The sequence below is a fragment of the Myxocyprinus asiaticus genome, chromosome 14 (genome assembly GCF_019703515.2).
Source record: "Myxocyprinus asiaticus isolate MX2 ecotype Aquarium Trade chromosome 14, UBuf_Myxa_2, whole genome shotgun sequence".
Lineage (NCBI taxonomy): Eukaryota > Metazoa > Chordata > Actinopteri > Cypriniformes > Catostomidae > Myxocyprinus > Myxocyprinus asiaticus.
In genome coordinates, this window is record NC_059357.1 from 45,379,260 (window position 1) to 45,395,873 (window position 16,614).

A 16,614-nucleotide genomic window follows, 5' to 3' on the forward strand; every position below is an offset into this window, starting at 1 on the left:
AGTGACCGATGCGAGAGAGGCCTGCCGTTCCTTGGATGTTGTCCTTGGCTTTTTTGTGACTTCCTGGATGAGTTGTTGCTGTGTTCTTGGAGGAATTTTGAAAGGTCGGCCACTTCTGGGAAGGTTCACTACTGTGCCAAGTTTTCTCCATTTAGAGATAATGGCTCTCACTGTGGTTCTTTGAAGTCCCCCAGCATTTGAAATACTTTTGTAACCCTTCCCAGACTGATTTATTTCAATCACCTTTTTCCTCATCATTTCTAGAATTTCTTTTGGCCTTGGCATAGTGTGCTACTGGGTGAGACCTTTTAGCCAACTTCATGCTGCTAACACGATGCTATTTAGGTGTTGATTTGATTGATCAGGGCTGGCAGTAATCAGGCCTGGGTTTGTCTAGTCCAGCAGAACCCCATTATGAATGCAGTTTCATAGATTTGGGGATTTAGTAACTAAGGGGCAAATCACACAGGTCCAGTTGGTTTTGGATAACTTTTTTGCTTCAATAAATAACATTATCATTTAAAAACTGTATTTTGTGTTTACTCAGATTGCTTTTGTTTTATGTTAGATTTTAGAAACAATTTAGTATGAGAGATACACAAAAACAGAAGAAATCAGAAAGGGGCAAATAATCATTATAACATGAAAACTTCATAACCCAATCCACAATTTCAATACATATTTGAGATTTTTCAAGTTTCCCCCATCAGAGCTGAATAAATTTGATTGAAATGTTTTGATTTTATTATTATTATTTTTATTTTATTAAATGTTCAAATAATTTTAAGACCTGCTTTTGAAAAGATTAATATTAGGCAAATATTAGCACATTTCATACACTGGTAATTCAAAATGTGCTTTACATAAAGATAAAGCAAATACAAGATTCATAATACATTTTAAAATAATTTAAGAACATGAAATTAAAAATAAGAAAAAATTATTAAAATAAATACTTATTATTTAAACATTTATTAAAATGTTAAAAATAGAAGGAAAAAGAATACATAAAGAAAATGATCCAGTGCAGTCAGTCAGTAAATGCACAGCTAAATAGACATGTTTCAGTCTGGATTTAAAGGTTATTAACAGAGTCAGGAAATTTTGATGCACAGGAGCTGCACATGCAGCAGTTGTTACATCATTGCTGTGAGCTGAATGCAACTCGTGCAGGGCTCTGTCACCAGTAATCGCAAGCGCACATGAAGGTTAGTCTGCCCTTGTGGCTTTGATGCATGTGCAGCCTCCATGCTGCTGCTCTTTTCCAAACGTCAGGCAACAGACCTGATGAGTAAGCCCAAGCACTGTGAACTCGGTCTTTATTGCTCATCTGTGTCCTGAATGCACCAAATTAAATATTGTCCTTAAAAAAAATAGATCTGGAGATCATCTGGCTATCTAGGCTTTATACAATGTCTTTTATGCTAATTTTAACTTAAATATATGTAGTACAGTATAGTTTTATTGATAAATGGTCCTCTAAATTTCATTTAAGCTTATTTTAATGTATATTTAATATGATATAATTGAAATGATAAATGACCACGTAAAATTTATTTATGCTCATTTTAATTAGATTTACATGACGTCAACTTATTTACTGGTGAACTGCATCTCTGTTGGCTTTGTAATGTTTAAAAAAAATGTTGGTTCCCCCTCAGTCTCCGCTAAACTCGCTATTTAGGACTGTTATTGTTATCCATACGGAATCTGTTCCACAGAAAATTCACATACTTTCCTCATCTTGAGTGTTTATATATTAGCTGATTTGATAATACATTCAGCAATCCATTAAGATTGTAGTACTGAAGCACATTTTGTACTTTTTAAAAATGTGCTAAAGTTAACAACACATTTTACCATGTTAAAATTCATTCCATAATATTTCATAGAACAAAATCGGCAAAGTAAATGCCTGAAAAGTGTGTTTCTGTCTGGGCCTAGACTCATCTAAACACTGATTTATCATTGTATTCATGGGCACAACGGATGTGTTGCAAAAAAATACATTGTACATAGAACATTTAGACATGGCTGGAAAATATTAATTGTAGTATACTAAGTAATTGCAGCCATACAGCGATGTTGGGGTGTTATCTTAATTCGAAATAATGACAACAATGCCTGATATTACCACATGTACACATTTCTGCCTAGTAGCTACACTGTGGCTGTTACAGAATTGGTTGGATAGCTGCCAAGTCTTAACCAGTTACCTATTGAATTCAGTTCACAAATCCTGCGTGCTGCTATAGGCAGTGTATCATCCAGGTTATTGTCATAAGAGCTGTCACAGACTGGTTTGTGGCTAAATGACACGCATTGCTCCTCTTCCTTATATCAACCAAATGTACTGATCTCATTCTTTGAATAATTGCTGCACAAGTTTTATTATAACTTGGTAAAAATGTGGTATATCTACTGGAATAGTCTGCTTGCAAGCAAGTTGGAGAAGTTGCTTATAACACAGGTGGATGAACTTAAAAATGAAAGTGCTGTCATTTACTCTTCTTTCTTCTGTGGAACACCAAAGTTGTAGTTTGACAGCTCAGACATTCTACATATCTCCAAAAAGGATATGCAGATGCAAAGTGCAGCACTTCAAAATGGTGACTAACAGATTTTCAACAAATAAACAGGCTAAATAACTATAACATCTTATTGCACAAAACTATCAAAGTAAGAGAAGTAAAAAATAAGAGAGGCTTCAATACAAGGCACAAAACTGCTTATCCACATCCTGAATGCAGAATGACGCTCTTCAATGTAGTTGTCGACCGATAATGGGTTTTTCACCGGTCGATGTGGATACTGATATCTAGAGAGCAGGATGGCCAATTTAAATGCTGATAAACATAATACAATTTAACAATAGCAAATCAGATGTACACTATTTCTAAAGTAAAAAAATTTTTACTTTAAGTCAAATTTGCATAAACTTGAAAAGGAAAAAAAAAGTTTATAAAAACAAAGTGTTGACTATCCATTGACATCTATTTTGGAATTGACACAAGGGATTGTTAACACTTCTGTTAATCAACCAAGCAAACACGGTTATTGGCCAATGCTGATAATCGCAAAAAGGCTAAATATGGGCCGATTTATCAGCCTATCAGTACTTCATACTTCAGTGTAACTGGAGTGCTTCAGGACAATCCTAGCTGAGCATTCAAAAGCGCAGAACTGCAAGATAATATTGCATGTACACGCATGTATGTATCTAGTTCACGACAACAAGCAGTTTAAACCTTTTTATCATAACTATTTTTTTAAGCAGTGTCATACAGAATCAGTAAAAGACTTTATAATAAAAAAAAAAAACTGGAACACTACTCACAGCAGAGGATTTAATGTCCAACAGTGATCGTTTTGTCATGTATTGTTAATGCAGCGCTTTGCTGTAACAACAGTGCATAAAAGACTAAACCTTAAACATTAAAGAGACTATCATCAGGCAAAAATGCTCTAGAAGAAGTTGCGTCTATCAGTCAATTTGAGAAATCCATCGAAAAAAGTAAGTCATACAGGCATAACATAAAGGAGTGAGTAATTACAGAATTTTCTTTTTCCCTTGAAGCTTGTTTTAAAGAATGGAAAAAGCTCTTGTTTACTCCAAGTTTTACCAAGTAATACACGTTTGAAGAATGGAACCCTGGAAGTTTTTTCTAATGTTCTAAGCTGTAACCCTTAAACCCATGTTTTTTCCCCATCAGTGATGCATAATGCCGATAGTTGACAAGCTCAAAGAGGCCCTGAAGCCGGGTCGCAAGGACTCCAGCGATGAAGGTGACCTCAACAAGTTGCTGGCTTTGTCCGCCAAGAAAGTGCTGCTGCAGAAGATCGAGTTTGAACCAGCCAGCAAAGGATTCAGCTACCAGCTGGAGACCCTTAAGACAAAATACGTGATCTTGAATCCCAAGAATGATGGGGCAGCAGCACATAGACCACTTGAGCCCGCTCAGATTAAGAGACAAAGTAAGACAAACCTCTTCTCACGGCATACAAGGCACTGTTTCGACACATTTCTCAATAGTTATTTTTCTTTTCAGCTTCTAACAACCCACCCTAGCATTGTGGTGGAGAGTTTTTCACAGGCAAGCAAAGCTCACATTTTCTTCAGAAAAAGTAAAGTGCTCTTGGCTGAGCCTCCCCACCGATCGAAATTTTATGTCAGATGGCTCTCATTAGTTTAAGATTATTTTAATTAACACAATGATATGAACCTTTCTCCTGTAACTGGTCTCATCTCTCCGGCAGTCTTGGAGAACCTGAGCATTGGGCAGAGTGATGGGATCCCTGCTCCGCAGAAGATGCTCTTCCCTGGGAACAAGCTCTCCATGAAGTGGGAGCGGATGTATCGGGTTGGAGCCGGACTCCACAACCTGGGCAACACCTGCTTCCTCAACTCCACTGTGCAGTGTCTCACCTACACCCCACCACTGGCCAACTACCTCCTGTCGAAGGAGCACAGCCGATCCTGTGAGCAACCACTTCACTCATTATTATACCAGAAACATAGTCTATGCATGAATGCTGATGTTAATGGTTTGCCAGTGCACTGTAAGTGGGCAGTCCAGTTTCACACATAATGGGCCTCATTCATGAAAGAGCAAAACGAAGTTTTGTGTAAATTGTTCGTAATGTCCTCCTATTATAAGTTTTCGTATATTCAAAATGTTAGTTGGTACAAACAAAATGTACTTAACCTCTTTGATTCACAAAAGAACGTTTGATGACAGCAAGAACCTATGATGATGGTAAGTTGCTGTCAGTTAAGTGCAATTACTGTTATTGATAGCCATACATAATCTGTGTGTATAGAAAACTCTGCAGAATTTGGACACGCATCATTTCTGGTTTGAGCACAATTCATGTAAAAATCACGCCATTTCTGTTCAGCATAGATGCATTTACTATTGAGTCTGATGGCTTTATTAAATGGCAAATTTGATGCATGTTGATTTTGATAATTGTAAATGAGCATGCACCCTATTAATGTTAATGTTTGGAATTGACTAACATATGTTAAACTAACAAATCTGGGGTGTACTCCCGTGTTTCGGGAAGATCCATTACATGCACATATTACTCCCCAATTTACACACACATTTACGAAAGTTTCATGAATGAGGACCAATGTGTGTTCTTGTGTTAATGTAACAAATCGCAAAACTCAAAGGAGGTTTGTTCTCTGTACAGCTGCGCATTGCCAATACAGCTGGAGTTTCGCTTACTGCCCCTGCTGAAAACAGGTGGCACTTTAAGCTTGAATTGCACAGATGGTAGGAATATTCCATATTAGAGTTCGGGGACATAATTTTTTTAACACGTTATTTTTTATATAATTAATCGCACTGAATTAACGTGTTAAATCGACAGCCCTACTATAAACCTGTTGAAAACAGCAGCCAGCTCCCCTTGTGGCAATGCCGAGAATGCAACACAAACTTGAATTCCATTATTAATTGGAATGTAACAAGCTTGCATCACTAGAAGTGTTTGCGCTCAATTATTGTGTAGAGAGTTTTTTCCACAACTTATATTGGTTCATAAAAGACACGGGATTAACAAACATGTCTAAAGTAGATCAGAATTCTTCAAGATATGTTGTCCCAGCTTTCACTATGAAAAACCATGACAATCTGATGTAAAACCCTTTTGTGTCTCCTGCAGGTCACCAGTCTGGATTCTGCATGATTTGTGTAATGCAGAACCATATCATCCAAGCATTTGCCAACACGGGCAATGCCATAAAACCTGTATCTTTCATCCGAGACCTGAAAAGTAAGTGCTTCCTATAATGGCTGTTGAAATTCTCACCATTGTCTCTGAGAGTAATGCAACACTTACACGTCATTAAGAGTCAGATAACTTAACAGTTACAGGAAGTGCAGAAATTAATCAGACTCAATGATGGTAGCCTCTGGCTAAGTGTTGAGTCATGAGATTGAGTTCCCAGACACTATTAGGAGTGTTGTTTCCATGCTTTGTACCTCTTCATTGGGGAAAAAAAACAAAACAAAATGTTTTTTTTTGGTCATTACTCTTTCCTTTTTATTTCCCTATTTCCTTACATTTCCTTTTGCCCCTCCTTTTCACCAGCCACTTCTGCTTTTTTATTAAATAATATTTTTTTATGGTATGGTGACTTCTGAAATAATGTGATTTTTTTTTTTTTTTTTTTTTTTTTTTTTTCTGACCCTTCAGAAATTGCTCGCCATTTCCGGTTTGGGAGCCAAGAGGATGCTCACGAGTTTTTGCGCTACACCATTGATGCCATGCAGAAAGCTTGTCTAAATGGATATCCAAAGTAAGATCAGTACTGGAGTTACTGCCCTGTAAAGGTTTGTCTTATTGGATAAGAGTATTAACTAACCCATTTTGTTTACAGACTAGACAGGCAGACACAGGCCACCACACTCGTCCACCAGATTTTTGGGGGTTATTTAAGGTCACGAGGTAAGCACAAAGCACCACATCAGTTTCAAGGCTATTGTGATACATTGAGGTCTAAGGAAGTATTTTTCAATCAAATGACATTTAAACAGCGCTTAAACATTTAAAAGTAAAGCCTTGTTGTTAAAACGTGTTCTTAAAACATTTCTCTTGCTGTTTTTACAGTGAAGTGCTCCATTTGTAAAAGTGTGTCAGATACGTATGATCCAAACCTAGACATCGCTCTAGAGATTCGGGTGAGACAGAAAAGTCAGACTTTGACCCTCATCTTTTTTTAAAAAGATGAATGTCTTGTGTTCTGGACAGAAAACTCCTCTGAATATTGTTAGTTCTCTCTTTCGCTCTCTCTTTTAGCAAGCAGCTAACATTGTCCGCGCTCTGGAGCTGTTTATCAAGCCTGACTTTTTGAGTGGCGAGAATGCCTACATGTGTGCCAAGTGAGTTATACACCTATATATCCTCAATGTTTCAGAAGTTTTTACTGTATTGTGTAAACTTTCGAAATCACACCTCTGCATGGTCAACATGTAGTAATCATGAAACTATTGCCTGTATGTCCTTTTTTTTCCCCCCCAAAACTCCTAACCCAAAGTATTAAACTTTGGTGCATAGCCACTCAGAACACCCTAGCAACCAAGAAGCAACATGTTAAAAATAATTCAAAACCAGTCAGATTCTGTCAATGCCAGAGCATGCCATTAAGAAAATGTTCCATCATTCTTTGTTTTTGTGCTTAAGATGCAAGAAAAAGGTTCCAGCAACTAAGCGGTTCTCAATTCACCGAACATCAAATGTGCTGACTCTGTCACTTAAACGCTTCGCCAACTTCAGTGGAGGAAAAATTACCAAGGTACACGCCTTAACGCTCCACTGAGACCCAAACATGCTCTTAGCCTGAGAGCAAAGCACTAATTTCTCCATTGATGCTTTCTGATAGGATGTTGGCTACCCAGAATTCCTGAACATTCGGCCATACATGTCGCAGAGCACTGGAGATCCTGTGATGTATGGCCTCTATGCTGTCCTTGTGCACTCAGGGTACAGCTGCCATGCTGGACATTACTACTGCTACGTCAAGGTGAGAGCAGTGAATAGAATTGGTTTTATAAAATCTAAATAATATAGGCTTTTAGTCAGTGTCTGTTAGCTTATTGGGAATCTAAGTGCTAGTGTACTAAATAGTTGACAAAATAAACTATTAGCAGATATATTTGATTGACTCCCATAATATGGTGACATGTTAATAACATCAAACCTCACTGGTAAAAGAAAATCGGCTTTATTCTACATATACTCTGCTAGGTTTTTATAAGCCTTTTCAACTCTGGAGCATTTTTGTTTATTCTTTCAAAAAAGACCCCAATTATTCATAAATATTGTATATGTTTACAATCTTATGAATAAAAAAAAACAATATATATATATTATTGTCCTAACTTTTTAATCATGTAATTCTGGTTCTGTTCACTCCATCTCCCTCCAAAAAGTCTTATTGTATTCCACTAGATGGCTGCAAGTACAATAATTGTTTTTCCTCTATCACCTTCCTTCACAAAATCCTGATCTGAGATGTCGGTGGCACTCTAACACATTTTAGCCCTCACAGATGTGCTCGTCCATAGACATTGTCTAATTTTCAATTCAGGCACCACCCCCATTGTTTCATCTAAAATCTCAGCCTCTGAGTGGACTAAAAGCTTAATCTGTCATAAGAAAGCTGAGATCCTTCCCTTTGCAATGATGTATAACATTTTATCAATATTCAATAACATGTATTTCAGATGATTTGTTCAGCATGCTTTTCCTGCTGGTCTGCTGGAATGGCTATTTTTTTTTTTTTTTTAGAAAACTGCCTAAGGTAAAAGCAGAAGTAAAGTTTTTAGCAATATGGGGCTTACAGCAGCAGTGATCGGCGTATAAGAGACATTTGTATTTCATGTCTTACAGAAATCATATTTCACTTTGTGATTGTTTTGAAAATCTTTTGAACTGTGGTATTAGAGCAACAACAATAAACTGTGCACTCGCATTCTGAGAATGAGAGCTTTCATTTGATATATGATTTGTCTATTTAAGTGCTATTTGAAAGATTTTATACTTATTATTTCTACCACATGACCTCTAGGTGATTTGCATCACAAATGTTTTCAGGCCGTATATTGTTATTTTATGTAACAAATGCAGAAGTGATGATTATGAAATGTTCAGAATCTAAGCTTTCAAACATTACCTCATATGCCTAACTTACGTACTCAGAGACTTTAACATTTTAAGTGTAAACATTTTTCACAACATAGCACCCCTTTTTGGAGCCGCCGGCAGGTCTGCAGAGTTGAAGATGTTAACTTAGTTGTCTTGGCTGATGCAAACCGTATCTTCTTTTTTTTTTTTTTTTTTTTTTTTACACACAGGCCAGTAATGGACTGTGGTATCAGATGAACGACTCCATGGTGCACTCCAGTAACATCAAAGTTGTCCTTAATCAGCAGGCTTACGTCCTCTTTTACCTGAGGTAGTACTTGTGCTCTTTCATCTGTTGTTCCTTTTATAATAGTATGTAGAGATGTCTTTATTTTAAAAACGCATGTTTTTTTGGTAGGATTCCAGAGAAGAAGAATACCGATGCTTTAAATACAAAACAAAACATTGTGCATTCTGGGAGGTCTAATATAACCCCAGAGCAGCTGAAGAAGAGCACACTCAATGGGCCGCCGTCTTCACCACAGGTTACGAAGGTACACACACCTGACACAAGAAATGTGATGCTTTCAAAGGCATAAAGGCTAGGGTATACTTTGTTTTTTTTTTTCCACGCAGTCAAGTGTGCAAGCCTTTCAAAGTATACTCATTTGAGCACAAGCCCATACGGACGTGTTCAATGAATGTGCAGTACGACTGCTTTGTGATACAGTCAACGGCAGATGCATGCACTGGCGACAAACTTCTACAGTGTGGATGATGAAATTTGTCAGTTCTACAGCGCATGAAAAACAAACAGTTTTTGTATGTATTTAGTAGTGTTTGCTAAGGCACTTCTAATATTGCTTATACTTGTTTTTAGTGATTTTTATTTTTTTGTTTCATCTTATATTCCTGTAGAGGCTTGATCCAGCTCAGCTGAGGAAGATCCAGTCTGTAGATGGTGGTCTTGGTATTCCAGTAGCCAGAAATTGTTTAGGGCTCCAGTCGCCCAAGATGTCTAACGGTACGGCGGCCTCCCATGTGCTGCCCAAGCCGTCCGGTGGCCCCACACTGATCGAGGAGCCCTTTAAGAAGGTTAAGAAGCCCATACCTCAGCCTCTGTCTCGTAGCAGCACCCCTGCTCCACCCAATGGCCTCGCCAAACCAGACACTGACAAGAGGAGCAGCAGCGAGGCCCGCGGCCTGCCTTCATCTACCTCACTCAAATCTCTCTCGGACTCCTCCTCAGCAGACACCTCCTCTGACTCAAAAGTAAGTCTTATTAAACTTAAAGGTGACGTGTGATTTTTTTTTTTTTTTTTTTTTTTTTCTTTCAGACTGACCACACTGTGAACCACAGCTCAGGGATTTTCCTGGGTCAAAAGTGGTCTTACGTGGTGGCTGACATATACGGTTCAAGATAATAATTACTTAACCGATATCCAAAGTAAACATGAAATGGAATTCTTTTTCATCATTTCACCATCTAGAACCTTTTGAATTTGACACTGAATTTTTCACTTTAGGTGCTATATGAAATCAAACTAAACTTAAATAACTTCTTTCTATAGGACTAGTTATAATATTCTGACTGTACCCATAAGTAGATCACTTTACTGAGCTGGGACTTAAGGCTCCTAAAATTTAAGTAATCTTTAAGAACATCTGAAGGCAAACAAGGCCAGTTTATTTATCTCAAACATCATTCTAAGAGAACATATACACTGATGAGCCAAAACATTTTGACCACCTGCCTAATATGATGTTGGTCCCCCGTGTGCTGCCAAAACAGCATCAACCTGGGAGGCATGGACTGTACAAGACCCTGAAAGTGTCCTGTGGTATCTATCACCAAGACATTAGCAGCAAATCTGTCAACTCCTGTAAGTTGCGAGGTGGAGCCACCGTGGATCGGGCTTGTTTGTCCAGCACATGCCACAGATGCTCAATCGGATTGAGATCTGGGGATTTTGGAGGCCAGGGCAACACCTTGAACTGTATCATGTTCCTCAAACCATTCCCAAACAATGTGTGCAGTGTGGCAGGGCACATTATCCTGCTGAAAGAGACCACTGCCACCAGGGAATGCCATTGCCATGAAGGGGTGTAACTGGTCTGCAACGATGTTTAGGTAGGTGGCACGTGTTAAATTGATGTCCACATGAATGACCAGACCCAGGGTTTCCCAACATAACATTGCCCAGTGCATCACTTTCCACCGGCTTGTCATTTTCCCACAATGCATCCTGGTGCCATCACTTCCCCAGGTACATGGCGCACACATACAAGGCCGTCCATGTCATGTAAAAGAAAGTGGGACTTATCGAACTAGGCAACCAACTTCCACTGCTCCAAGGTCTAGTTCTGATGCTCGTGTGCCCATTGTAGGCACTTTTGACAGTAGACTTTTGACATGGGCACTCTAACTGGTCTGCGGCTACGCAGCTCCATATGCAGCAGGGTGCGATGCACTGTGTATTGTGACACATTACTCCCGTAACCATCATTGATATTTTTTGTGACTTGTGCCACAGTAGATTTTCTGTCTGTTCGGACCAGAAGGGATAGCCTTCGTTGCTCTTGCGCATCGTTGAGCCTTGGGCGCCCAACACCCTGTCTCCATTTTGTGGCTTGTCCCACCTCGGACCACTGTCAGTAGGTACTCACCACTGCTGACCAGGGGCACCCCACAAGCCTTGCCATTTCAGAGATGCTCTGACCCAGTCATCTAGCCATAACAATTTGGCCCATGTCCAAGTCGCTCAGGTTTTTACTCCTGCCCATTTCTCCTGCATTTAAGATGTTGACTACGAGAACTGATTGTTTACCATCTAATCTACCCAGACCTTGACATGTGGCCTTGTTAGGAGATGATCAGTGTTGTTCGCTTCACATGTAAGTGGTCATAATGTTTTGGCTCATCTGTGCATTACCCAGGAGAAAAATTATTTGTCCATAATTTGTCTATGTCTTGGAGGTCCAGACTTTAAACTCTTTTTTGCAATTCCATTTGGTAATGGAAAGTTGTCCATTTTTCATCAATGTAATTGCTCCACCTCTGAAACGAGTTTCCTTTTTGGCTGACATCACAAAGCCCTCTTAATTTTCAGCCCATTCCATCCAAACACCTGTCATATATGGACCACTTTCCATGTCTCAATGGATAAAATCAAGGGCCGCCCTCCTCTCGTCGAATATCTTGTTTTACTCAGAAATATCACATTACTGAAGTACCTAGGTCTGCAAACGCTGTTTGACATTGGCTGCAAAAGAAAGGAATAAAATGTTCCATCAATTTTTTTTTCAATGTTTTTTATTTATGAATCTTGGAATTGCATCCATAAAGACCCAGAATGATCCATAAATGAAGACTCAGTACAGTACTCTGTATAAACTCTCAGGAGTCGATTGGCACAAGGAGCGCACCTGTCGGTGATGTGTCGGGTGTGAGCGGTCCTGCATCTCCTGCTAAGAGCACAGAGCGTGTGAACGCAGAGGAGCAGAAGATGGTAAAGCTCAAACTGCAGGCACTCATCAACATCACATCAGAGCGCATAAGCACCATGTCCCCCCCGCCCGCCAAACGACTTGCTCTCTCCGCCAAGAAGGTCAGTCCACCAGCCCCATCCACCGTGTTTCATCTAATGCTTGTGGTAAAGAATGTGTTTGTTTGCTGTGTTTGTCCACTTCACCCTCATAGGCAAAGGGGTCTTCATTAAGACTTCCCTTATAATAGGGTTTGGTGGTATGAACGTATATACCTTGTGACAGTAGAAATCTGTCAGCCGGATGAGATTTTAAGTAATTTTTTATTTGAGGCAAACTATGCCTATGGAGTGCAGTGCAAAACTGAGTTTAGCTGTTTATGGTTGCAAAGGAATGGCGCAACTTGCACATTAATATGGAATACACTTGTGGCCAAAAATATTGGCACCCTTGGTAAATATGAGCAAAGAAGTTTGTAAAAAATGTCTTTATTGTTTATCCATTTGATCTTTCATTCAAAATATTCACAAAAATCTTACCTTTAACTGAAGCATGCTAATTTAAAGGGGGAAGTTGGAGGGGAACTCAAATATTTTTCTCAAACACGTTTTCCACAATTATTGGCACCCCTAGAAATTCTTATGATTAAAATGTATCTGAAGTATATTCCCATGCATATTTTAAAATGTTAAGTACACCTGGGTGACTTGGAACATGAAATTGTTCAGCCATGACCACAGGGGTATAAATACTTTAACACATAGGCCAAATTCCCTTAGTCATCCATCACAATGGTTAAGACCAAAGAATAAAGTTCTGATGTGCGGCAAAAGGTTGTTGAGCTTCACAAAATGGGAAGTGGCTAAAATAGCTAAAAGCATTGAAAATACCCATTTCCACCATCAGGGCAATAATTAAGAAGTTCCAATTAAATGGAGATGTTAAGAATCGGCCTGGAAGAGGATATACACATAGTGAGGAGGATGGTTCAAGTGGCCAAAAATTCTCCAAGGATCACAGTTAGAGAATTGCAGAAACTAGATGGGTCTTAGGGTCAGAAAGTCTCCAAAACTACAATCAGATGTCACCTATATCACAAGTTGTGGGTTTCAAGAAAAAAGCCTCTGCTCTCATCCAACAACAAACTCAAGTGTCTTCAGTTTGCCAGACACTTCTGGAACTTCAATGGTCAGATAAAACAATAAAGCTTTTTAGCAGCAAACACCAGAGATGGGTTTGGCACACACTGAGAGGTAGCCATATGGAAAAGTACCCCATGCCCAAGGTTAAATATGGTGGTGGATCTTTTTATGCCAGAGGTCCTGGACATCTTGTTTGGATACATGGCATCATGGACTCTATCTAATACCAAAAGATAAAAAAATCAAAACCTGACTGCCTCAGTCAGAAAGCTTAAAATGGGCTGTCGTTGGATCTTCCAGCAGGCCAATGGTCCAAAACAAACATCAACATAAAAATAGTTTACTGATCAAAAAATCAAGGTTTTGCCATGGCCATCCCCAGTCCCCTGACCTGAACCCCATAGAAAACCTGTGGGGTGAATTGAAGAGGAGAGTCCACCAGCGTGGACCTCGGAATTTAAAGGATCTGGAGAGATTCTGTGTGGAGGAATGGTCTCGGATCCCTTGCCATGTGTTCTCCAACATCATTAGGCATTATAGGAGAAGACTCAGAGCTGGTATCTAGGCAAAGGGAGGTTGAACATAATATTGAATAAAAGGTGCCAATAATTGTGCCACACACACATTTGAGAATTTTTATTTTTTATAAAACCTGTGTTGTTTGCAAGGGTTTGATATCCATTTAAGGATAGATTTTTGTGAATAATTTGAATGAAAGATCAAAAGGATAAACGGTAAAGACATATTTTTCACAGCCGCCTTTGCTCATATTTACCAAGGGTGTGAATATTTTTGGCCACAGCTGTATCTGCTTTGAACGTGGCTTATCTAACCCGATTTTATCTGAATCAATCTGAAACAGGAAATAATCAAATGGGATGAAGGACCTTTAATTTGTAAAGTCTTTCATTTCCTGGAATATTCTAAAAATAGGCATGACCTCGTAGTTATATGGAATATTAAACATTTTTATATAAGAATTGATCCCACAAACATACAGTGGCAAGAAAATGTATGGGAATCCTTTGGAATTACAGTTGAAGTCAGAAGTTTACATACACCTTAGCCAAATACATTTAAACTCAATTTTTTCACAATTCCTGACAATTAATTGTAGAAAACATTCCCTGATTTAGGTCAGTTAGGATCACTATTTTAAGAATGTGAAATGTCAGAATAATAGTAGAGAATTATTTGATCACATTCCCAGTGGGTCAGAAGTTTACATACACTTTGTTAGTATTTGGTAGCATTGCCTTTAAATTGTTTAACTTGGGTCAAACATTTTGGGTAGCCTTCCACAAGCTTCTCACAATAAGTTGCTGGAATTTTGGCCCATTCCTCCAGACAGAACTGGTGCAACAGAGTCAGGTTTGTAGGCCTCCTTGTTCGCACACGCTTTTTCAGTTCTGCCCCAAAATGTTCTATCGTATTGAGGTCAGTGCTTTGTGATGGCCACTCCAATACCTTGACTTTGTTGTCCTTAAGCCATTTTGCCACAATTTTGGAGGTATGCTTGGGGTCATTGTCCATTTGGAAGGAAGACCCATTTGCGACCGAGCTTTAACTTCCTGGCTGATGTCTTGAAATTTTGCTTCAATATATCCACATAATTTTCCTTCCTCATGATGCCATCTGTTTTGTGAAGTGCACCAGTCCCTCCTGCAGCAAAGCACCCCCACAACATGATGATGCCACCCCCATGCTTCACGTTGGGATGGTGTTCTTTGGCTTACAAGCCTCACCCTTTTTTCTCCAAATATAACAATGGTCATTATGGCCAAACTGTTATATTTTTGTTTCATCAGATCAGAGGACATTTCTACAAAAAGTAAGATCTTTGTCCCCATGTGCACTTGCAAACTGTAGTCTGGCTTTTTTATGGCGGTTTTGAAGCAGTGGCTTCTTCCTTGCTGAGCAGCCTTTCAGGTTATGTCGATATAGGACTCGTTTTACTGTGGATATAGATTCACAGCATCTTCACAAGGTACTTTGCTGTTGTTCTGGGATCGGTTTGCACTTTTTGCACCAAACTATGTTCATCTGTAGGAGACAGAATGCATCTCCTTCCTGAGTGGTATGATGGCTGCGTTGTCCTATGGTGTTTATACTTGCACACTGTTGTTTGAACAGATGAACGTGGTACCTTCAGGTGTTTGGAAATTGCTCCCAATTATGAACTAGACTTGGAGGTCCACACATTTTTCTTCTGAGGTCTTGGCTGATTTCTTTTGATTTTCCCATGATTTCAAGCAAAGAGGCACTGAGTTTTTTTTTTTTCTTTTCTTTTTTTGTAATTAACATTTTTATTAAATCATACAATAACATTGAAATGTACAACATATAAATATATATAAAATCAACAACCCCCCTCACAATCCACTCCGGCCAGCAGAAAGGAGACTTGCCAATATACAGTCTTGGGTTCTGCCATATGCTCGAGGCAACATTTAAATAAGTGTCCAATTTAAACAATCTGGACACTTTAGTCCATACCGAGTGTAAATGCGAAATAACAGGGTGTAACTTAACTTTTCCGATTAGTTTGATAGAGATGCTTTGTAATGGCGAAATAGGGGCAAGAATTGCCTGTTCAATAACAAACCAGGGAGGGGCGCTCTCAGGTGAAAGTGACCAATGAGCCAAATGTCTGAGACTGAACGCATAGTAATAAAACAATCTTGGGTAGGCCTAGCCCTCCTTTGTCTATCGGCCTATGTAACTTATTAAAATGCAATCTGGGATGTTTACCATTCCAAATGAAGGACTTCGCTATGCTATCAAATTCCTTGAAATAAGAGAGGGGGACATCTACAGGGAGAGATTGTAGCAGGTAGTTAAATTTTGGAATACAATTCATTTTAATAACATTAACATTCCCAATCATCGATAAATGTAATGAAGCCCATCTGCTCACATCGCTCAAACTTTTTATTTAAGGGTCAAAATTAATACTAACTAAATCAGACAAATTTGCTGGTAATAAAATCCCCAAATACTTAATGCCCTGTTTGGGCCATTGGAATGCACCCGGCTGAAAAGCCGTTACTGGGCAGTACGCTGTCAGAGCCAAAGCTTCGGATTTAGCCCAATTGACTTTGTATCCTGAGAACTTGGAAAAGGAATTAATAATTCTGTGGAGGCAAGACATAGATCTAGTAGGTTCAGAGACAAATAATAAAATCTCATCTGCATAAAGCAGAAGCTTATGCGCCACACCTCCCGCCTCCACCCCTGGAAAATCATCCTCCTTTCTTATCGCGGCTGCTAATGGTTCCAGGGCAAGACAGAACAATAATGGGGAAAGAGGGCAGCCCTGCCGAGTGCCCCTATCCAGAGTAAAATAATC

The 16,614-nt window shown here is 39.1% G+C and overlaps 2 protein-coding genes across 8 annotated transcripts in view; one reads left to right on the top strand and one right to left on the bottom strand.

Annotated features, from left to right (window-relative positions):
• The window catches only part of LOC127452154 (gastrula zinc finger protein XlCGF8.2DB-like), a 467,064-nt gene that overhangs the window by 275,916 nt on the left and 174,534 nt on the right, over positions 1–16,614 (bottom strand). The gene's annotated exons all lie outside the window — the stretch shown is intronic.
• Positions 1–16,614, top strand: part of LOC127452145 (ubiquitin carboxyl-terminal hydrolase 36-like) — a 35,114-nt gene that overhangs the window by 4,588 nt on the left and 13,912 nt on the right. For all 5 annotated transcript variants that reach the window (XR_007899204.1, XR_007899205.1, XM_051717387.1 and 2 more), the window contains exons 2-14: positions 3,714–3,975; positions 4,258–4,479; positions 5,674–5,784; positions 6,208–6,310; positions 6,392–6,459; positions 6,622–6,692; positions 6,811–6,893; positions 7,195–7,306; positions 7,394–7,534; positions 8,868–8,968; positions 9,056–9,191; positions 9,556–9,909; positions 12,039–12,245. Coding sequence is in view for 3 of the 5 variants with exons in the window: in XM_051717387.1 (XP_051573347.1) it covers positions 3,723–3,975; positions 4,258–4,479; positions 5,674–5,784; positions 6,208–6,310; positions 6,392–6,459; positions 6,622–6,692; positions 6,811–6,893; positions 7,195–7,306; positions 7,394–7,534; positions 8,868–8,968; positions 9,056–9,191; positions 9,556–9,909; positions 12,039–12,245 (1,962 nt within the window). In the remaining 2 variants the exon portion in view is untranslated. The remainder of the gene's footprint in view (positions 1–3,713; positions 3,976–4,257; positions 4,480–5,673; positions 5,785–6,207; positions 6,311–6,391; positions 6,460–6,621; positions 6,693–6,810; positions 6,894–7,194; positions 7,307–7,393; positions 7,535–8,867; positions 8,969–9,055; positions 9,192–9,555; positions 9,910–12,038; positions 12,246–16,614) is intronic.